This window comes from Coregonus clupeaformis, chromosome 35 (genome assembly GCF_020615455.1).
Source record: "Coregonus clupeaformis isolate EN_2021a chromosome 35, ASM2061545v1, whole genome shotgun sequence".
In the NCBI taxonomy this organism is placed as follows: domain Eukaryota; kingdom Metazoa; phylum Chordata; class Actinopteri; order Salmoniformes; family Salmonidae; genus Coregonus; species Coregonus clupeaformis.
The window spans coordinates 17,360,508-17,382,815 of record NC_059226.1 but is presented as its reverse complement, the minus strand read 5'-3'; the positions used below and the strand labels follow the sequence as shown (position 1 = coordinate 17,382,815).

At 46.3% G+C, this 22,308-nt stretch overlaps 1 protein-coding gene and 1 non-coding gene across 3 annotated transcripts; both read right to left on the bottom strand.

The window, feature by feature from the left end:
• Positions 1-2,751: 2,751 nt before the first annotated feature.
• Positions 2,752-19,981, bottom strand: LOC121569598 (cyclin-dependent kinase 12-like). 2 transcript variants are annotated; one of them, XM_041880689.2, is made up of 14 exons: positions 17,935-19,981; positions 14,325-15,038; positions 13,597-13,776; positions 13,236-13,375; positions 12,767-12,937; positions 12,466-12,655; positions 10,248-10,304; positions 9,303-9,404; positions 8,877-8,954; positions 7,966-8,082; positions 7,699-7,830; positions 7,260-7,483; positions 6,636-7,079; positions 2,752-4,710 (listed from the first exon to the last, which is right to left on the bottom strand). In XM_041880689.2, exons 1-14 carry the CDS (start codon positions 19,191-19,193, stop codon positions 4,286-4,288), a joined length of 4,233 nt encoding a protein of 1,410 aa, XP_041736623.2. In that variant the 5' UTR covers positions 19,194-19,981; the 3' UTR covers positions 2,752-4,285. The 2 variants fall into 2 exon arrangements, 1 of the variants encoding a protein (XP_041736623.2); XR_006657806.1 differs by having other exon boundaries at positions 4,624-4,710; positions 6,114-7,079.
• LOC121570818 lies at positions 13,899-14,035 on the bottom strand. The gene has a single exon (XR_006001558.2). It is a non-coding gene; the product is annotated as a small nucleolar RNA SNORA5 (small nucleolar RNA).
• Positions 19,982-22,308: the final 2,327 nt, after the last annotated feature.

The following is a 22,308-nucleotide window of genomic DNA, read 5'->3' as shown; positions in this document are numbered from 1 at the left end:
AGGAGCCTCTTAAAGAAGAAGTTACAGGTCTGTGAGAGCCAGAAATCTTGCTTGTTTGTAGGTGACCAAATACTTATTTTCCACCATAATTTGCAAATAAATTCATAAAAAATCCTACAGTGTGATTTTCTGGATTATTTTTTCTTAATTTGTCTCTCATAGTTGACGTGTACCTATGATGAAAATGACAGGCCTCTCTCATCTTTTTAAGTGGGAGAACTTGCACAATTGGTGGCTGACTAAATACTTTTTTCCCCACTGTATAATATAATATTTAGCAGACGCTTTTATCCAAAGCCACTTACAGTCATGCGTGCATACATTTTTTTCTTGTGTATGGGTGGTCCCGGGGATCGAACCCACTACCCTGGCGTTACAAGCGCCGTGCTCTACCAGCTGAGCTACAGAGGACCACCATTCACATATGTAAGCAAAAATATAGCATGTATCTTCTCTTTTCTCAGTAGGCTAACATATTTAATTGGGCTACTTCAATAGTTGAACTATATGAGCCTAATATTCAGATCGGGATAGTTGTGTTGAATGTGACGTGGATTTGTCTAACACCTTGCTATCTCTTCCACAGGGTAAACCTACAGCACATTCAAGGCAAGGACAGAGACAGTCCAGCTCACCTGCCGCTCCCGAGGCTCCACAGTCACAGTCAGTGGACACCAATGGACATCAACCTACTTTGAGTAATGACCCAGCTCCAGGCCAACGCTGAGCTGCAGTTCGCCTGGCATATCCAACACCTTATTCTGTCAGTGGACAACATAACAACAACACCTTGAGCCAACTCCCAGTAATCAGGACTGAAATAGAGGAGATATCTCAATTTAAAGCTATTTAAATTTTTGCTTGTTAGCATTATAAATCATATCAAGTATTCCATGAAATCCGATTTTGTGTATTAATGCAATGGATTGTGTGTGTGTGTGTGTAGAGGTGGTAAGCTAGCCTGGTAAAACTCTGGACGTAATATGGTATGACATGATTAAGCTGTTGTAAAAAGGTTTAATATGGGCTGATGGGACCAGTTTTTCTAATCAGGTTACATGGTTTAAAAAAAGAAAATCCTGGGGAAAACCCCTGGCCTTGTGGAGGATAAAAACCCATTCACATGAATTCTATTTTACAGAAGAACTAGGGGGGTTCTATACACAGCCAGTGGAGGCTGCTGAGTGGAGGAAGGCTCATAATAATGGCTGAAACCGAGCGAATAGAATCATCAAACACATGGTTTCCATGTGTGTGATACCGTTCAGCTCCAGCCATTACCACAAACCGTTCTCCGCAATTAAGGTGCCATCAACCTCCTGTGACAGACACAGAGAAAGCAACATGATTGGACAATAAAACTCACAGGGCTGAGATTGCTTTATGCAGGTTTGCATCTTGTAGTCCTGCCCTATGCAACTGTAGGCCTAATAACATTTACTCACAGTCCATTGGGCCTAATGAATTTATTTCGATTGACTAATTTCCTTATATGAACTGTAACTCAGTAAAATCTTTGAAATTGTTGCGTTTATATTTTTGTTCAGTATAAACCAAATTTGATCCATTCACATTGTCTCACAAACGAATGGGCTATAAATGCACAAGGTTAACGCTACCGCTTTTTTTTTTTACCCTGGCCAGAGGAACAGCTGCTGTTAGTAGCATACAGTTGATCAGACTGAAACATTCTCTCGTTCCCATCCATAAAGCATGTCCGATCACTAATGCTGCTACATTTATGCATGAGGTTTTGCTTGTGTCTGTCTGGAGTGTGTTATCACGCTTTCTAAATAAATACCGGAGGAAAGTGTAGAGCGTTGTGCCCGGCCCGCGCGAACTGCGATTTCCGTGACTGATTGGTCAAGACACGCTTAGAGCCTGCAGCATCACCTGACGTGAAGGACAGAAATTGTGCACGAGTCGGCAAATCTGTAAAAAATAAAGTACTTTGCCCCTCTTTTTAAAAATGTGCGTCAATAGATTCTATTAAACTAAATCAAAAGTAGTGGCGCTGCCACACCTGATTGAAAGGTCCTGGTGCAAATTCTGCCTTGCCACACGTTTTCCAGCCGCCCTGTGTGTGTGTGAGAGCGAGTGAGAGATAGCGTTTGTGAGAAAGTTGATTCAATGTGCCACCTAGTGGCCATTCTGAATTCTAACACACATGCAAAATACACTGAGTATACAAAACATTAAGAACACCTACTCTTTCCATTTTATGGACTGACCAGGTGAATCCAGGTAAAAGCTATGATCCTTTATTGATGTCAGTTATTAAATCCACTTAAATCAGCGTAGGTGAAGGGGAGGAGACAGGTTAAAGAAGGATTTTTAAGCCTTGAGACAATTCAGACATGGATTGTGTATGTGTGCCATTGAGAGGGTGAATGGGCAAGACAAAATATTTAAGTGCCTTTAACAGGGTATGGTAGTAAGTGCCAGGCGCACCGGTTTGTGTCAAGAACTGCAACGCTGCTGGGTTTTTCATGCTCAACAGTTTCCCGTGTGTATCAAGAATGGTCCACCACCCAAAGGACATCCACCCAACTTGACACAGCTGTGGGAAGCATTGGAGTCAACATGGGCCAGCATCCCTGTGGAACGCTTTCGACACCTTGTAGAGTCCATGCCCCAACGAATTGAGGCTGTTCTGAGGGCAAAAGGGGTGCAACTCAATATTAGGAAGGTGTTCCTGATGTTTGTTACACTCTGTGTACATGACAAGAGACTCAAGAACATCACTAAAACTTTCTGGTCGCATGATTTCCTTTAATAAATTGAACGGAGAAAACACATATTACAAAATATCATCTTTTACAGTCACATGGTAACATGAAACCCAAAGTCAGATCTCTTCCCAATTTCTCCCTTACCAAAACATAGCAAAGGAAACAAAACCATGGACCATCTTTTTAACATGTAACTTTGTCTTTAAAGTAGAAAATAATCACACAAAAACATATTTGCTGCACAGAGTTAGGCAGGGAGGCAAGAGATAAGACAAGGCTATCAGAGACCGTCAGGGAAAGCTTTGGAGAGGTGTATAGGTGTCCAGTATTTATGGGGTTGGGTGACCGGCTTGCTAGCTGTGACCAGAGGGTCAATGAAAGACCAGTGACTGAGTATAGAGGAGCAGTTCATGAGACAATGTCAGAGTTTGTGTTTTCTGTAAGTGTGTAGCAAAGGGAGTATGAGGGTTAGAGGCACATGTACCTGTTACTAGAGAGATAGCGTTCGAGAATGAACATTTTCATTTCTACATGGGAAAGCTGACTGAGGCTGACATAGATAAATTGAGCGAGAGAGACAGCAAGGGGATATAGTACTGAGAACCAAATACCTAATTTTACAGTACCTTTGGCCAAAGAAAGAAACACAAGGTATCCCAATTAATTTTGAGCCATGCCTTCTCTTGTTAATGTGCCTTCCAGAACAGAAGAAAACAACCCAACTCTTCCCTGTGGGAAAATATCATTCAGGGGTCGAAGGTCACAAAGGAGGCACAAGGTCGAAAGTCAGGAGCCAGCAAGCATGATGAGACTGAGTTAGTAGTTAACTCACTCTCAATCCCAGTGTTTTACATCTGTACCCCCATTGTCCCCCAGTTAACCGCCTCTACATTTCAGACTGGTTCTTTGTTCCACCGGTGTCATACGTAGCAGACACCAACCCATTCAACTGCAGATGAAGATTAGTGATGACACCAGACTCCAAAACCCACTGATAGCCTTAATCGTTAGAGGGCACTGCAGTAGACATAACAATCATTTGATTTGCAAATTAAACAAAACGAAATCACAGCTGATAACATTCCATGTGTGGAACTCGTTTGGAACCAACTTCTTCAACAAGTCAGGAGGTCCAGGAGGAGGGGCAGTGTTAGTGATTGAAGGGTGTGGAAGTTTGTCCCACCCCCAGGTCTAGAACCCTCACCAAGGCCCAACCCCAGTCTGTCTGTCTGTCTGTCTGTCTGTCTGTCCGTCCAGAGTGGGCTTAGTTTGTCCTAAGAGCCAAACCAACACTGCCCGTCTTCACAATAACATCCTCCAAATATCCAGACCCAAAGGCCTGCTCTTTCGTCCAGACTAACAATCTCACAGCCATCTACCTCACATCTTCCAATATACACAACCTGCTCAGGTGAGCTGCTCTTCTGTTCTCACCAAGAGAGACTGGTCTATAGTATCATCATTATCAGTACAGTAGATGTCCCTGGCTCCTGTCCCTGTAGGTCGACCCACTGTAGCCCAGGTCTCTAAACAGGCCTACCCAGGATCAGCGATCAGCGAGCGGTCCTGTGGGCAAAGCGGAGGTCCTGGTCCTTGGGGAACTGTGCTGCTATAGCAGAGGCAGCGGGTTCCATGCCAGTAGGAGGCTCTCTGGCAGGGGAGGGTTTAGGGGAGTCAGTCGTCCAGGCAGGGGGTGGCTGTCCCCGGACAGGGGTGCCCACGGCGGGGGAGTGGTCCCTGCTGCGCTGGGGGGGCCCGGCCTCTGGGTCCTGCTGGGAGATGAGCTGCAGCAGGGCGGCTGCCACCGCTGGGCTGATGTCCTGACCAGGCCCGGGCTGGGGTTCAGAGCTGGGCTGCTGCTGGCCAGGGAGGAAGAGGGCTGAGGGGGGAGGGCCAGGCGGAGAGGGGGGACGTCGCTCGGAGGATGGAGGGACCTGATTTGTCCCGATCTGCTGCTTTCGCTTGGTGATCGCACAGTCTGAGGGGGAGTCAGAGAAAACAAGACAGTCAATCAAAACAGTCAACACAAAGTTACAGTGAGATTTCACCTGGACATTTGTGCCATAATCTATACTACAGATGCATTTGTTTTCAATTCCCTTTAGTGAAATGTCCCAGAGAACCGGGTAAGTGTTTGTGGGTGGGGTCTAGACAACATACAGCTGTATCTCCCACCTTGGCCAGCAGAGGGAGAGCATGTACCGTTCCTAAAGCTGGATCCTCACCATCCAATCAACGTAGTTTCAGTATGATAAATGTTTTCAATAGGCTACTGTAGAATTGGGTGAGTAAAAGGTGTAGGTGTCATAGGTTAATAATGCTACTAAATACCACAAGTATGTGACAACGATAAATGTTGATTAACTTAATCTGGAAGTGTGTCACCTATGTTATTTATCCCCTCTTGGTTCATGGTTACTGGTATGTTATGTTATAAAATCATTACGTAGGTGTTTAAAGTGTAACAAAATGTTGACAGACACGTTGAAATGTTGAGAGATGGTGAAATATCAAAAGACCTCATGGTGGCCTAAATAATCAATATAACATTTATTCACACATTATGTGCACAACGAAAGAAAGACTCAGGACATGGGGGGGGTTTATAGTAATAACTTGGACACATATAGTGCTTTTCGAGACAGCCAAAGCGCTTTACATAGTAGAGGGGGATGCTCACCTTAGGGTTTGTTCAACCCTGACAGACACTCAATTCTATTTCAACAACAACACCAATATGGAAAGAAGGGCTCATGGATTATTATGGATTGGAAGGGGTAAAACATGAGGTTTGGGTTTGGGGAGGGGATGACACTACAGGGAGAGAGGTACGTAAAGCTCCACGCAGGCCATAAAGCTAAGAGAGAAAGAGATGCCTTCTCAGTCTGCTGTCATGGCTACCGGGCAACACTGCTGCTACCATTGTTTCCTAGGCAACAGTGTTGTTGCTATAAGTGCCAACAGCAGGGTGACTACAGATAGAGACAGAGGAGAACGCTTTACTAGCGTTGGATGATTGAGGTCTAATGTAAAAGACAACATACAAAAATAAAATTTAAATGGGTAATTTAAATAAAAGTTAAAAGAAAGACATGCAGGTGAAGTCTAAGGTTCAAAACATTTATTTTTGTTTGATAATTTATTAGACTTTCTTCATAAAAATGTTAACATTACAGACTGGTTTTTAATCAATATCTTTTTATGGAAGGAAGAACAATCCAAGAAACCTGCTTTAACAAATTGAAAAATGAGAGAGAAAGAGGAAATGGGAAAAGAAACACGAAGGAAAAGAAAACAGGGTGATAAAGAGGCAGGAGTGAAAGGGTGGAGGGGAGAGTGCAGTGTGAACCATTTTCTTTCTAATGCTGTTACACTACACACCTTCTCATGGTTTACATTCACACCAATGAGAAAAGTCCTTGTGCCCAAAGCCCAGTCCATGTGACCTGGGCCGTCCGAAGCCACTCTCTGGTCAGACATCTTGAGGACTCGCCAACTTCATGTATGGTATGTTTCCACCTATGTGTGACTGAGTGGGTGAAAGTAGCCTTTGAAGTGGGAGATGGGTGAGACAGACAAAAGGTGGGTAGGGGGGTGGAACTGTTGGTGAGAGGAGGTGGGTCTAGACAACATAAAACTAGTCTTCCTGCAAAAATATTTAAAGTAACCGTGGAATCTTTCTTTCGATTTGCCATTTAGTTAATATCTTTCATCTCATCAGCTCGTTTATAAAGGAATTTACAACTGCTTTATGGGAAGCAGAAAAATAATTAATGACAAGATCCGCACCATGACACCCTCCGCCCAGTCTCCTCCCCCTCCCTTTCGTCCACCAGTCCCCTGTGAGATCCCCCTGACCCAGTGCTCTCTGCCCCACCCCTTAGAGACTGAACCCAGACTTGCCCTTGCGGTCAGCAGTGGAGGCGGACGAACCGCGCCTCACCGCCTCCTCTGATTGGACGCCATTGCTCTCGTCGCCTTGCTCCGCCCCCTCAGCCTGCGGCTTGATGAGCTGGCCCAATAGGATGGCAAGGAGGTTGGCCTGGTCGTCCTGGCTGAGGGACGGCTCGCCGTGGTGCGGGGAGGGCTCCTGGGGCTCTGGGGGAGGTTCGGGGGGCTGGGACCTAGCCGGACCCTGGTCCTCTGAGGCCCCCCGGTGGTGGGAGGCCTCGGTCAGGGCAGACAGGGACTGGCTAAGGGTCTCTAGCTGCTGCTGGCTCTCTGGGTTGGAGGAGACGTTGAGGAGCTGGGCCATCTGGGGCAAGCTGAGGTCTGTCTGTCTCTGCAGCAGGTTCAACAGTACAGCCAGCTCGGTCTGGTTCAGCTGCTCCGCTGCAGCACCCAGACCTGATGGGAGAGACAATGGTCACACATACTGTAGACAGCAGCCTGCTGAGAGTGTATGGAGACAACGTGTTCACATTATAGACTTACAACAACCTGTTCAGCCACTATTTAACCAAGGAGACATTTGGTAAGGGTATGTTCTTCTATAGTAGTGAACTGTGACTACTGTGTCTGCCTGACCTGCTAGCTCATTGGCTGAGATAGCTGAGGAGGGTGGTCTTCCAGGCGGAGGGGGCGGGGCTCCAGCTGGGCTTGCTTGTGGCCGGCTGTTCTCTCCACTGGAAGCCCCCGAGGGGTCCTTACGGGGCACTTTGGGCACAGGCACATCCTCGGGCAGCCCGCTCTGACGCTGGCGCCGTCGTTTCTTACTCCACAGCTCGTGGCAGTCCTGCCAGTGAGGGAGACTGGAGAAAGAGAGAGAGAGTAAGATACAGAGGCAAAAACGGAGTGGTGAAAGCTCAGTTGGAAGAGCATGGCGCTAGCAACGCCAGGGATGTGGGAAAGAAAGAAAGAAAGAAAGCAATAAGGGTGTAGGAGTATGGTAGTGGATAGTTCAAGGGTGTTCTCTAGATAGATGTATTGGGCCCAGGAAAGGACAGGCCAAAGACAAGGCCCTCACTTGGGCGGGGACATCTTGCTGGGCTCCACGTTACACAGGAAGTCACTATTGAGGGCCTGTTCGGCCGTGCAGCGCCGCGCGGGGTCAAGGGTCAGCATGCGGTCCAGCAGGTCCAGGGCCTGGGCAGGCAGACTGACAGCGCGAGAGAGAGAGTGAAATTAGAGAGTGCGTGTCAAACAAATAGCATCAACAACTGATGTACTGCCACAACTATCAGATTGATGAAAGGACAAGAAAATCCCACGGATTGTATGTCATGTTACATACAAGGCAAACTCCTCGCGTAGCCGTCGGCGGTACTGTTTCTTGGGCTTCATGGTGTTGAAGTAGGGCAGCTTGATGACGTCAGGCCAGGCAGCGGGACAGGGGCTCCCACACAGACGACTGAGACAGAGGGGGGACAGAGAGGGAGAAAGTTAGAGCTTTGGTAAACATGGTCTGTATCCCAAATGGCACCCTATTCCCTATATAGCGCACTACTTTTGACCAAGGCCCCTAGAGCTCTGGTCAAAAGTAGCACACTATATAGCAGGGGTATTCAACTACTATTTGAGAAGGTCCAGTCACACATATTTCCTAGGTGGTAAAGGTCCGGATGGGTATTGTCATTTATCGGAGTAGTAACAAACCCCCACCTCGCATCCCATGCGACCCCAAAGGGTTCACACCCCTCTTTTTGGCGGAGAGAACATGCTTTTCACAAGCTAATTTACTGCAATTCTACACATTTCGCCATTTCTTATGTGTGTTCATTTGATACCCGAGTGACTCAACAAAATCTAAAATGGGGGATCCCTGGGGTTCGATGCCCCTTGGCACAATTTGGCCATGATAACTACAAGATGTAGGTAGCTGGTTAGCCTAACTTACCTATCTAGCTAGTTGATCAATTGGACATTTCAGTTAAAAATATATCTTTAAGATCTGTCAGTGAATGACATAAGAGTAAAACTTCTACATTTAGAAATTGCACTCGACAGCAGTAAGTTGAAAGCCCAACTGAGTTCCAAAAACAAAAAAAAGTCAAGACCCGCGGTCCGTATAGACCCCGTTCTGAGTTCTGGACTGCAGTACGCCTGTAGAATATGGCTGCTATATAGGAAATAGGTTGCCATGTCAGACAAGATTTTAATGCTGAGTTGCAGTCTTCCAGGCAGTAGGGGGCAACAGCAGCATACCTGATCAACTCTAACTGCAGCAGCTCCTGATTGGCCTGGAAGATCGGCTTCTTGGTGAACAGTTCTCCCAGAATACACCTGTGCACAAACAGTCAATGGACAATGTTGGCGACTCACATTTAAAAAAAAGGATTCACAAATCTTGAGTTAGGATTTGCTAAGAGTGATAATTCTTTGCCAATCCTTAGGTTCAGAGCTCTGACTACTTCAGTCAAAATGATATGGCAATTTTATAGTGACACCATATGGAACAATAAGGTAAGTGCAATCTGATTTCCTAAATAGAGCATGTTTGATTGGAGAATGTGTGAATGAAATGTTTGTGCACCAATAAACCTCTTAACAAATAGGGAATGAGTGTTCTTGGGCATGTACAGAATCAGTGTCCAGGTGCATGACAGTGTGTGTGTGTGTGGGTGTACTAACCCGCAGCTCCAGACGTCGATGGCTGGAGAGTACCTCTCCTCTCCCAGGAGGAGCTCAGGGGGGCGGTACCATAGAGTGATTACTTTATTAGTGTAGGGTCGACTGGAGGGAGCAGGGAAGGGGACATTCAGATATAACACACAGATACAGTACCAGTACCCCTACTATACCCTCCAGTGCCCAAACACCCACACTTCATCTCTCAACAATGGGCTCTGATGGAGGGAGAACCTCTTAATACAGGACACAGCACCACCTAGTGGGGAATCATTAGAATAGATAGGTGTTTTCATTCAGACTGCCATGGCAACAGAGGACTTTTCTCAATTGGATTTGCTCAACTCCCGCCTCCACTCTCCTCCGTCCTCTCTCGTCTTCTTTTGGAAAAAGGTCAAAGGTAATCGAGGAGAGGGAACGTGGACAAAAATGTGCCTCCTCCACTCGCGCATCATCAGGCAAATTAAGTTTACAGGGGTGGATCCCAAAATAAATGTGTAAAGTGATAAACGAATTAAGTTAGTTGTGCAAGACATTTTATAGATAAAAAGATATGTAACATATTGTTTGTGTGCATGCTTTTCTCCTCGGACAAAACAAAAGCTGATTCAAAGGGGGTGTGGCAGATATCAAAACTCTTCCGTGAAGGACTCTGGTAGGATACATGACTATCCTAATGAAAGGTGGATATCGAGGAATGGAGGACACTGTTCCGGACGCCTACTAACGAATTTACATTTCATCGACCACGTATCGGTTTCTGGGTCACAAAGCAGAGCGGAGAGAGGGTGGAGGACGGGCTTTTGCCCAAATGAGAAAAAGCCAGTGTGAGGGTCACAGTTTAAAAGGATTGAACCAGAGACAGGAAGGACCTCTGACTTAATGTACTTCTAAACACATGATGATGTCATCGTTGCTCCAAAGCAACTTGAGAAATCCAAGTCTCACCTTTCCTCTGAGTTGTAGAGGCGGGCCAAACCAAAGTCAGCCAGTTTGATCTGACCACTGCACAAGGAGAGAGGGATAAAGAAATGAGGGGTTAGAGACAGAGAATCAAGCTCAATAACAAGACAACTTATTACATTCTACAGCTGTTAACTTATACAACCCTAACTACAGAAGTGAATAATTCAATCAAAACAGCGAGGCAGAGGAAAGGGCATTTGAATTCCCATGGTAGAATGTTGCACATTGAAAGCACCAATCAAAGGAAAAACCCAATCCTACTATAGCTACAACAATCATTTCAAAACAACTCCCGGTGCTCCCTGTCCTCACTACTAAAACCACACAAACTACTACTGTTGCTATTACCATAACATTCAAGGTTAGTGGGTCCATTTTTTTATACCAGGGACCGGCAAAGCTATGCTTTTCCCTCCTTGGGGAACTGCTTACAGCGAGACGACGTAGATGTACAAAGTAAACAGCAGTAGTTGGTCAACTTCCACAACAACTAAGAGCGTTGAAGCGCGAGGCTGAATTTCATCGCTGTTTTGGTCCTGTAGATACCACGTTGTAGCAGCGTGAAGTGCATCTGTGCACATGAGCAGATACTCTGTGTGACTGTAAGTCTGTGTGACTGTAAGTCTTGCACCACTCTCATCTCATTATCTGCTCGTGGCAACGTCATCTCGCTGAGTCTACCTTTAAATCTAGCACTGTAGAACTGTATACATTAATGGACAGTGAACCATCTCAGCGACCAGCCAGCAACATCTCACGGACCGGCCCATGGACGGAGAAACACTGTTCCCTCCTCCTTGTGAACCTGTTAGTGTTGTCACGATACCGACATTTTACTAACGATACGACAAAAAACCTGTCACAGAAATTCACACTTCTACCCAATACAACACACTGAATTTAACTTCACACTGTTCAGTGTATAATAGAATACTGCATAGAATGGCCGATTTGCTCATATTTGCAAAGGCCTACCAGTGCTTTGGCTGGAGGAAGGAATAGCATTATGATCTGCATGTCATTGTAGCACTAAGGGGAAAACACTGCATGAAACCTTTACTCTTCAGTTAACACAGACACTCCCTCCCTTACACTCTCTCAGTCTCCCTCTCTAATACAGACACACACACCACTCTCTCTCTCTCCCACAAACACACACACTGCTTCCAACTTTTAAAACGTTAGACACCAAACAGAATTCAAGGAGCACCAGAAAGAAATTGATTTTGTGATATAGTTTAGGCTTACATTAGACCTATATGAATCCTACCTTTGAAACACATCTCATGAGTAGCAGACCCTTTTCCTTTCTTCCTGGGCCAATCAAATTTGTCTAAACCTACTGTCAAGTTACCAGGTTGATTGCTAGCTAGGTAACATGACTGAACAACGTTGTTTGTTATCAAACCAATAATTAGCAAACCAGGACTAGTTTAAAACAGCCCGCGACATGATTTGTGAAATTATATAAAATGCACACGAATCCCGACAGAAAAAAATAAATGCATCTCCGGTTATATGGGTCATATTTTCTTTTTGCAGTTTAGGCTAGAGACAAGCCATTTTCTTTGCTGTAAAGCTGCAAGCGTGCCTGTCGTGAAGCAGTGCTGCATTTCCCCTCTCTGACACTCAGAGGCTGTATGACAGTGAACTTGCAAAGTCTACTCAGACTGGCCTGTGCTCTTGGTTATAACAGGCAATAAAATGACACATTGTATTAACATTGCTCGCTCTGCGCACTGCTCCAATGTAACAAATGTACACATCTAACAACAGAAGACTCATCAGGGTCTGCATCCCTGCTCGCCATCACGGCTAAATTAGATCTTTTTTTAACGAACGGAGGAATAGATGCGCATGAAGAGCGGACAGAGAGAAGCAGGTGAGGGAGGGATGGTAGGGGATGCGGCTGGCCGATTACAGCTGCCACACGTGATATGCGCATGAAACTGAAGTGGACACTATTGGACCTGCGCATACAAGAGACTAGTGGCTGTTGCTTAAATTCAACTGAATTTATAAACCAAACTGACTTTATAAACGTTTTATAACAGGCGCCAGCAGGTTCTTTAGATCGGTTGGGCTGAAAAATTCAATAGTATCATGCGAAATGGTCCTACAGTATTTTACAATGTTGGTATCATGACATTTTGGTACCGTGATATTACCGTGGTACCGATCCACCGTGCAACACTAGTACCTGTTGTTAAGCAGTATGTTGGAGCACTTGATGTCTCTGTGCAGGAAGTTCTTCTTGTGGCAGTAATCCAGTCCCTCCATCAGCTGTCTCATGAAGCTCCTCACGTGTTCCTGGGAGAACTGACACAGCCCTGACTCCAGCAGACCCATCAGGTCATGGTCCATGTATTCAAACACCAGGTAGAAGGCACCTGACGGGACAGGGAGGGGTAAGGAGGATGCGCATTCACACGCATACAGGCAGACATGGCTGGCTCATGCACCAAGATCAAACCCCACACACAGTCCCCCCTTCCACACACCTTTGTCCTTCTTGAAGTCCAGTGCATCCTGTTTGTCTGTGACTATCTCCTTCATGTTGACCACGCTGCGGTGGTTTAGCTGGCGGAGGATCTTGATCTCTCTGATGGCCGTGATGGGGAAGCCCTCCTTCTCATTGTCCAGACGCACCTTCTTCAGAGCCACCAGCTCACCTGGAGGACGGGAGAACAAGATGAACATTACAGATCACTTCATTGTCCAATGTAGGGGATGGATGAAAACATATCTGTTGATTGTCCTGTTTAAAAGTTTAATAAATGTGCTATATAAAATACGTGTCCAATGTACACGGATGCCCAATGGAAATGTGTCTTCTGCTTTATTCCAATTCCTCCAACAGACACACATAGAGAGGCAGGAGAGGTTGGAGAAAAGGCCTCTCTGATTTGTGCCTCTCTAAAGAACAACGAAACACAGGTATGTCAGTGAAAGGCCACACGGGGCTCTCACCGGTGTCTTTGTCCTTGGCCTTGTACACCTGGCCGTAGGTGCCCTCTCCGATAATGCCGATGATGTCAAACTTGTCCACGCAGCGTTTGCCCCAGTCGCTCTGTGTCTGTTTGCGTTCGCCATAGCGTGGACAGCAAAACCTAGAGAGGAGAGCAGAGGAGACTTGCTATTAGGAAACGTTTTACCTCAGTGAATACGCCCTTGATGATAACTTTGTACTATCTTATGCTTATTTTTTCTTTTTGTTGAAAGAAAATAGGCTGCGGTGGGAGAGGAGGGCTGTGGAAAAGACAATTAGAGTTCAGTGGTTTGGGGGGATTGATAAGAAGGAGACGGTTAGGTTGAGCAGATAGGAACTCACTTTGGTCTCTTCTTGAGGGCGGACTGGGGTGGAGGTGGAGCTCTGTGGACGGGGGACTGAGGGGGCGAGGGGTCTCCTCCGGCCAGCGTGGGGGGCAGCGGGAGGTCGATCAGAGACGGCCGACTCCGCATCTCCTTCTCCTTCCTGGAAGACCTCTGAGGAGGAGTGGACTTCTTCGGACTGATGGAGGGAGAGAGGGAGATAGGGGGAGAGAGAGATTGAAGGTAGAGAAGGAAGGAGAGAAACAATTTCATTACTCCAGCGCATCGTTGTTTTTCTAGTGAGTTTGAATTTTATGTTCCTTATGTCTGTAGTACAAATGTATCCCCAAATACCATGACAAAGGGATGTGGGGCCCATGAACTACAGTTTCACTGTGGCAGCCATTTTGGCCAGTGCAGTCCATTGTAGAGGAAGCACTGAATTTGACAAGGCTGCAAGGAGTTAGTGATTCTTTTTAAGTCCCGAGTTGGCCTGTTTTGACTACTTGACATACTCACGGTCTAATGGTAGCTAAAGCATAGGCATACAGAGCAGTCAGGGAATCTGTTCAGAATTCCAGTACTGTACTGCAGGCAGGTGTGTGACTGACTGTTGGGTGAAACCTGAGCCTACAGTATAGGCCTAATAACTGTTGTGATGATGACTCCCCGCTTGCCAAGCAACAGGACTGGGGAGCGGAGAGTTGTGTGTGTGTGTGTGTGTGTGTTGCGCGTTCCATGGCTCACCTGTCCTGGCAGTCTCCCATTAGCATGGGTGGTAAAGGTAGGGGGGGCAGAGTGGAGGTCTTGTGGATGGGTGTCAGGCGGGCAGGGCTGCGTGTGGGCATGGGGGCAGGAGATTTGGACTGGGGGGACGACAAGGAGGAGGAGGAGAGGGCTGTGGAGGGTGGGAGGCTGGCCTCTGTCTGGCCCTGGGGTGTAGGTGGCTGAAGTTGGGTGACAGGGGTGGAGGGCAGAGGAGGTGGGGGCAGTGGGGTCGTCTGACCGGGGGGCAGAGGGGGTGCAGGAGATGAGAAGGTGGAGGGTGGAGATGCAGAGCCGTGTTCTTCCCCAACAGTGTCCTGTGGCTGGGGTGCACTGGGTGGAGGCTGGAGGTCCGCGGCTTGGACAGAGTCTCTCTCAGGTGCTCTCTCGGGCTCAGCTTTAGGGGGGCGTGAAGTGGACCCCTTGGTCTTGCGTGAGGAAGGTGGAGGGGAGGGGGGGCGAGCTGCAGCCACCGCAGCCTGGCGCTCCTTCTTCCTCCGGCTAAGCTCCGCCCCCAGGCTGGAGTTGAGTGGCAGGCGGGAGGAGGGTGGGGAGCGGCTGGTGGGCCGGCTGCTGTGAGACCCGCCACCCCCAGCCCCCCCGGCAGAGGACGAATGCTTCTTGTTGCGAGAGCGAGAGGAGGAGCGACGGGAAGAGGAGAAAGGTGGGGAACGACTCCGGGAGCGAACTGAGCGCCTGGAGAGAGAGACGAGATGTTAGGAAAACAATAATTTCTTGTTGGCTGCAAGTTCTCTCTTTCTAAGTTGGGAGGGGGCACCAAGAAAGAGGAACTAGAAGAAGGGAGGAGGCCATTTGACATTACATTACTGGGGCCTTGTGCACTTGTGTATTAAGAAATGTGTTAATAAAAACAACAAATGGCAAGTCATGGCAAATGATATCTTCCAAACATTTGTTATGTTTATATAATGAGATAAGACATGTGGCAAGCTCACTTCACAGCTAGCTTGACATTTCACCAATGGTTCTATCAAATTGGATCATTTTCTATAGCTCAACTGGTTCGTAAGTTGTCAACTGGCGGTCACGTGTGTTGGCGAGGCAGGACCCTGGTTCAAGCCCAGTTAGAGGCAAGTTCAGAGAGGGAGCGCTATTTGCTAAGATAGCACACTGACGCCGTTTACACATAAAAGGAGTTATGTCTTCTTCCATATGTGCTACACCTCCCATTCCCTTAGTCAGCATTCAAACATAAAATTAGGTCAGTCAGGAGGACACCCTTTGGCTACTTTAAATTCAGACTAAAGCACTGTGTACAAACTTCCTCCATAAGTTCACTGTCTCAACATTCCTCTGGCATTAGGCCAAATAGCTTTGGGACATACATTCAAACAGCTCATCACCACACATACTTTGATAACAATCAAGTAGCCCTTATTCAAATGTGGGAGATGAAAAGTATGATGATTCTGAACGTACTTAATGGGATACTTCGGGAGTCAGATAAACTCATCTATACCATTTTTTTGTCTGTGTCCAGTACGAAGGAAGTTAGAGGTAGTTTCACGAGCCAATGCTAACGGTAACGCTAGTTAGCAATTGTGATAGCGCTAGTTGGCAACTTCCTTCAAAGTGCATGCAGACAAGAAAATGGTATCCACAAGTTCATCTGACTCTGGGGAAGTAGATAAATGGCTTCATTGCCAAAATCCCAAAGTATCCCTTTAATAGTGGAGACAACATTCAGATTCAATAATTTGTATGAGGGGTTAGGAAAACAATTAAACTAGTAGCAAGTTAATATGTCCCTGAGCATGAAAATGTATAAAAGACTACAAACTAAATCTAAAATGTGATTATTATGAGTTAAGAACTGGGACATTGAAGTTAATTAGCTAGACTAAACAAATAGCCTACAGTTAGCTACAGGCTTGACTACACCAACATGATTCACCAGCAGCAGAGTCTACTGTCAGCAGAGAACCTTTTAATGATCACGACTGAGGGCCTAGTTTTATCTTACAGCTACGCCCCCTCCCACCAACAGAAGCTCAAGGTCCACTCTCTGATGAGACACAAAATCAAAATGGCTGAATGTCAACAGCCTAGCCCAAGGCTCTCCAACCCTGTTCCTGGAGAGCTACTGTCCTGTAGGTTTTCACTCCAACCCTAATCTAGTGTACCTGATTCTAATAATTAGCTGGTTGGTAAGCTGAATCAGGTTAGTTAGAACTGGGGTTTGAGCGGAAACTTACAGGAGGGTAGCTCTCCAGGAACAGGGTTGAGAGACATGGCCTAGCCAGTCACCCCGCTCCCTGGCTAGTGTAGTCTACCCCCCAACCCATGCCCTCTCCTGCTCCAAAGACCACCACAGCTCCTCATAGGGTTTCCCTAGCCTGGAGCACACAGGCCTTGCATGTCTGTCTGAGCCCCATGTGATGCCTGTCCTCACTTACATAGGTTTCCCTTCCCCCTCTACACCACATGGCAAGAGGCAACAACTCCCTGGCAGAAACAGCCCTGCATGTCACACAGACACATCTGAACATAGAATCAATGTCTCTTCCCTGACTATAGTTTTAAGTAGCCCATGCAGGACATTGCAACCTGGCCTAGCCATTCCCGTTCCAACACCCTGAGGCTAGGAGCACAGGAGAGGAAGCTGCAGGTACCGTCTGTTCCCATGGCTCAATCCCCAGCTGTCTAAAGCACTGTCTCGACCACTTACGATTTAAAGGTGCAATATGCAGAAATCTCTCCGCCATTTCCTGGTTGCAAAAATTCTAATAGTTTGCCTAATTTCAGTTTGTGACAAAACAAGCAATGCATCATTGTACCAACTAAACTCGCTGTGAAATATTGTCTAAAACCCAAAATATTGTATTTTCAGCTGTTTGAAGCTGGTGTACAAAACCGAAAGTAAAAGATGCAAAAAGGAAACATAAGCACGGGAAGCAAAGAAACAGCACACATAGAACAGATCTACTGCTTCTTAGACTTGCTTTCAATAAGAATGGCAGATCTATAACTCACATTTCTATGTGAATTTGGTCAGGTCGCCCAAAAAGTTACATATTGCATCTTTGACAAACACACAGTACAAGCACTTCCTTAGCACACAGACAAATGGGGGTAGAAAACAAACAAACAAACTGTAGAAACAGTCAAAGTGGACACAGTGTCTCCTCCAGTGGCCTGGCCCGGTTCCAGTAATGAGAACATCAACAGTAACAACACCAGTTCATTATCACGTTTGGGGCCTTACTGGGCCTTAGTAGAAAGGCACTTTGAGCATTTGTGAGAATCAATGTGTGTGTTAGGCAGCACTGGGGAATATGTCTCTGTGTGTGGAGGTGCATGCCATGCATACAGTGAGTGAATAACTGAGTGAGATTGGGTGGCTAGTAGTAGTACATAGCTACATGATAGTATTAGGCTTTGTCTCAAATGACACCATATTCCCTTTGTAGTCCACTACTTTTGACCAGGGTCTCATGGGGCCTGGTCAAAAGTAGTGCTGTATAAAGGGAATAGAGTGTGATTTGGTACGTATTACACAACTAGCATAAATGTGAACGTGTATATGAGGCAGGCTGAACGGAAGGTGCCTGGGCCAGGCCAGAATACTCACCGGGACATAGGGCTAGCACTGGAGGACCTGCGGTTACCATAGGGACTGATGGAGCGTCTCCTGGAGTAGGGGCTGTCGTCTCTCTCATAGCTAGAAGACCTCTGCCTGCTGGCGTAGGGGCTGTCTGACCTCTGCCTGCTCCGCCTGGACATCTCCCTGTAGGGGCTGGGGCTCTGTGGGGCCGGCCTGCGTTTCTGGTGGTGGTAGCTGTCCACCTCCTGGCTGTAACCACCGACCATGGGGCTTCCATTACCCCCTCTCCTGGGGGGGCTGGGGGACTGTGTTGGGGCTGGGGCCTTCCGGCGAGGGCTCCCCCTGCTCGAGGAAGGCTGCCCTTTGCCCTTAGGGCTGGACTTGTGGCTCTTTGAGGACTTCCGTTGGCTCCTCTCCGTCCGGACCTTCTGAGAGGCAGAGGTGCTCTGGCTGGCGGTTGCGTCCCCCCGACCCTCGCGCCCCTCTCGCTTCTGCTGCTTATCCTTGCGAGACTTCCCGGAGCGACCACCCTCCTTGCTGCGAGATGACGAGGAGGAGGAGGTGGTGCTTCCCACACTGGCCGCAGTTTGGGCCTGGGAGAAGAGGGGCAACTCTCCACGCTTTGGCCCCAAGTCAGCCTCCAGCTGACCCTGACGTCGTGACCCAGAGGACAGGGATGCTACAGAGGACAGGGAGGCCACCTTCTCCTTGACTTTTCCAGAGCTCCCTCTCTCACGGTCTTTGCTGCTTTTTTTCTTAGTACTCTGACCCCCTTCACCAGAGTCTCTAACTTTGTTGGGATCCTTCGACTTTTTGCGAGAGTGTCGGTGCTTGTGTTCCCGACCATCTCTACCAACAGCCCCGCCCCCATCCCCTTTACTATAATCTGGGACAGGTTCTAACCGATCCCCAGCAGACCTTGCAGTAGGTGCGTCCGAAAAAGTATCCGAATCGGAACTTATGTCGTCATATTCTACCAGCGGCTTCACGGCGCTAACGGAAGGAGGCGCTGTGGAGCTGAGGGCAGAAAAACCAGGGCCCTGAGCCACCTCGGACTCACGTCCATGTTTGGCTGATTTATGCCGTTTGCGCTTGGAAGAAGATGGCACTGACGACTTTGACTGGAGGTTACCGTCCTTGCTAGTCATGTTGCCCGCAGAGGTATGAGGCAGGACCAGGGGCTGGTGTAGCCCGCTGTTGCCGCTCGTTGTTTGGGGCGGCAGGGCAATGCTACTGTTGGATTCCGGCTTCCTCTTGGTCCCATGGTGTCTATCCGACCCAGGCATTCCTCACGTCAGCCGCGGAACCTCTCCCGAGCGTGGGCCTCTGTAGCCGAGACAATACATTAACGGGAGAGTAGTACTCTGAAATCCGGTAAAATGAGATCCAGTGTTCTAAGCAAGCCGACAAAACAGAAAATAGTCTGCCCAGGTTTAGTCCTCAAGCATTATCCGAGTTCATTCCAAGCCGTTCGGCAGTATGGTTTGTCAAAGCAGAAAAATAAAGGTTGTTAGTGCCAAAAAACGCCACTAAAATGAAGGCCTGTGCATTTAGCTAGTTAGAGAAACTGGCTGAAAAGGCCCAAACAATAAATCGGAGCATTGTGCGCTCTTCTCCGTTTCTATTTGGCTAGCTAGCTCTGTGTAGCTAGCATGCTGTTTGGTAAAAAACGAAAGAAAAAAAATAAGTCCCTTTTCTTTTAGCTTCCCTTGTCCGGTGCCAATCTTAGTTTAGGTGTTATTATTCCTTAGATTTACGGTTTTGGAGTTCAATAAACAAACAGATAGCCGTCATTAACAGCCGATGTTGTTTCTCGAACAAAATGAAAACTTGACCCGGTTGGTACTGTTTACATGGTCCCTTTTAATATAATTGTATCTCTTGTTAATTTGATATTGATCAGAAATTATAGTATTTTAATGTGCAGTAGATGTTCCAGTTTATTTTTAATTGCTCTGGGAATCAACCAGGCCTATCTTTAGGGCGATGATAGTGGATTTAATAACATCCACAGCCCTGTCAAGAGACGACAACCGCCATTGTGGCTCCTGTTGTAAATTCTGCAACTGCGCTCTTATCGTTATCGCCCTATGACTACAACCGGAAGTCTCGACGGCTGTCATTCTTCATGGTAGCTCAGCAACAGCCTATCCGAAAGCACTATTCAGGGAGATGCACCGCCTTCTGCCCTTGGCGCGCCGCAGCTTTTCACCTGTAGAGGGCCTGTTAAATATACGTTTCCTTCCAAGAAAGTCAACGTTATTGTTTTCCAACTACATTACCTAGCTTGTAATTAATTTAAACAACTTCAGAAGTTGACAAAAAAATACTGAACACAAAAACGATACGGGTAGAGTAATGTGTCTTTATTGAGAAATAAACAGAAAGTGGCCATAGCCCTGTGCAGCCGTCCAAAGAGAAACAGCTAGTTATGATGTGTAAGTACAGATACTGAGACCTCTCTGTCGTAAAACATAGCAAACTGACACTGACCGACTTAATACCAATTTATTTGTATTAACCACACAAATGGCAACCAGAGACCAACTATTGCTTCCATGAGGTATCTGCACATTCAATAATAATTTTGCTCCATAATAAATCAGTGCAGTGCTCAACAGTAGACAGTTAGCCAGTTTCTAGTAGTAATGCCAATGTTAAATGAATACTAACTCTTTTATCTTCATCACTAATGTTATCGTAGACCGGTCTCCACCATCAGAGACTTGTGTCACGAAAAACTATCAATAATTGTATGTTGAACCAAATAGTAAATTAACTAACAGATACCTCAATTTCCAACCTGGACTCAAGGGTAGACTTAACATAGTAAACGAAAATCCGGGACATTCAAATGAGTATGATATGTTACATTTGGTATTATGGATGGGGCCTACCAGGCCAATGTATTCATTTGTGGATGTCCATCATCCATTTCGTATGATATGTTACGAATTACAATTCATATGATGTGTTACGCTTGAGAATATATACAATATGTTACGAATTTGTAATACGTATGATATGTTACGAATTCCAATTTGTTGTGGCTAACATTAGCTAGGGGGCTAACGTTAGCTAAGCTAGGGGTTAAGATTAAGGTTAGGATTTAGGTTAACAGTTTAGGGGAAGGGTTAGCTAACATGCTAAGTAGTTTCAAAGTAGTTAAAATGTAGTAAGTAGTTGCAAAGTTGCTAATTAGCTAAAATGCTAAAGTTGTCCGTGATGAGATTCGAACATGCAACCTTTGGGTTCTAGACCTTTGCGTTAGCTAACATGCTAAGTAGTTGCAAAGTAGCTAAAAAGTAGTAAGTAGTTGCTAAAGTTGTCCGTGATGAGATTTGAACACACAACCTTTGGGTTGCTAGACGTTCATGTCATATCCACCCCAACCAACCTCCTTTCATTTTGACCTTCTCTAACGTACCAAACGGATTTTAGTTTACTATGTTACGCCTAGTCTATGAGACCAGCCTGCCATTTCTCGACCAACCACGCTTGTCCATTGCTGCGTTCAAAACCACTGGGAACTCGGAAAAATACGAAGTAAAATCATGACGTTTGTTTTCTTCAGGTCGGAAATCGGAGCTCTAGAAAGATGCCCGAGTTCCCGAGTTGGAATTCCGAGTGGATGATCGTTCAAATCGATTAATCCCAGTTGGAGCTAGTTTTTTTCCGAGTTCCCAGTTGTTTTGAACGCTCGGAAGTCGGAGATTTCCGAGTTCCCAGTTGTTTTGAACGCGGCACATGTCCCGGATAGATGACGTATTAGCAGCTGGATGTATGTGCATGCGACGTGAGCAATTATGGCAAAAGTATATTACCTCCGTTATAAGGACATTATGTGTATTTATTTTGTCTTTATACTGTGTATGTCGACAATAGGAGTCCAGAAAGAACCACAACTTGATTTAAAGTGCAATGGCTCAGCATGGTTTTCTGCTCCCTGTTTACAAGCACCTTTTCCCGCTATAATGACGTCCGATGACAAGTCACGTATACGTGTCTTGATTGGTTTCTTGAGAGCTGGAAGGGGAGTCCAAAGCGGAAGTGCGCTTTCCCCAAACAGCAACAACAAAGTTACAATGTATCCATTCGATCATCAAATTGACAAATTGTGTTTGGTCAATGTCACTAAGTATCAGTGGCTATTGAAGTTATGGACACCACAGTACATTATTTTTTTTATAAAGATATGCCTACATTATTATGACCATTTATGTGTATACACACAAAGTAGGTCTATGCACAAGGCGATGATATTATGTATGTAATATTGATTTATGCAACCTAATTATGCACTTTATCCTGCATGAAAGACAACACACAAAAAAAACTGTACCAAACAAATGGTTGGTAGACTATGCTCCTGTCCAAAACTAGGCCTCTCATGGCTCCAAT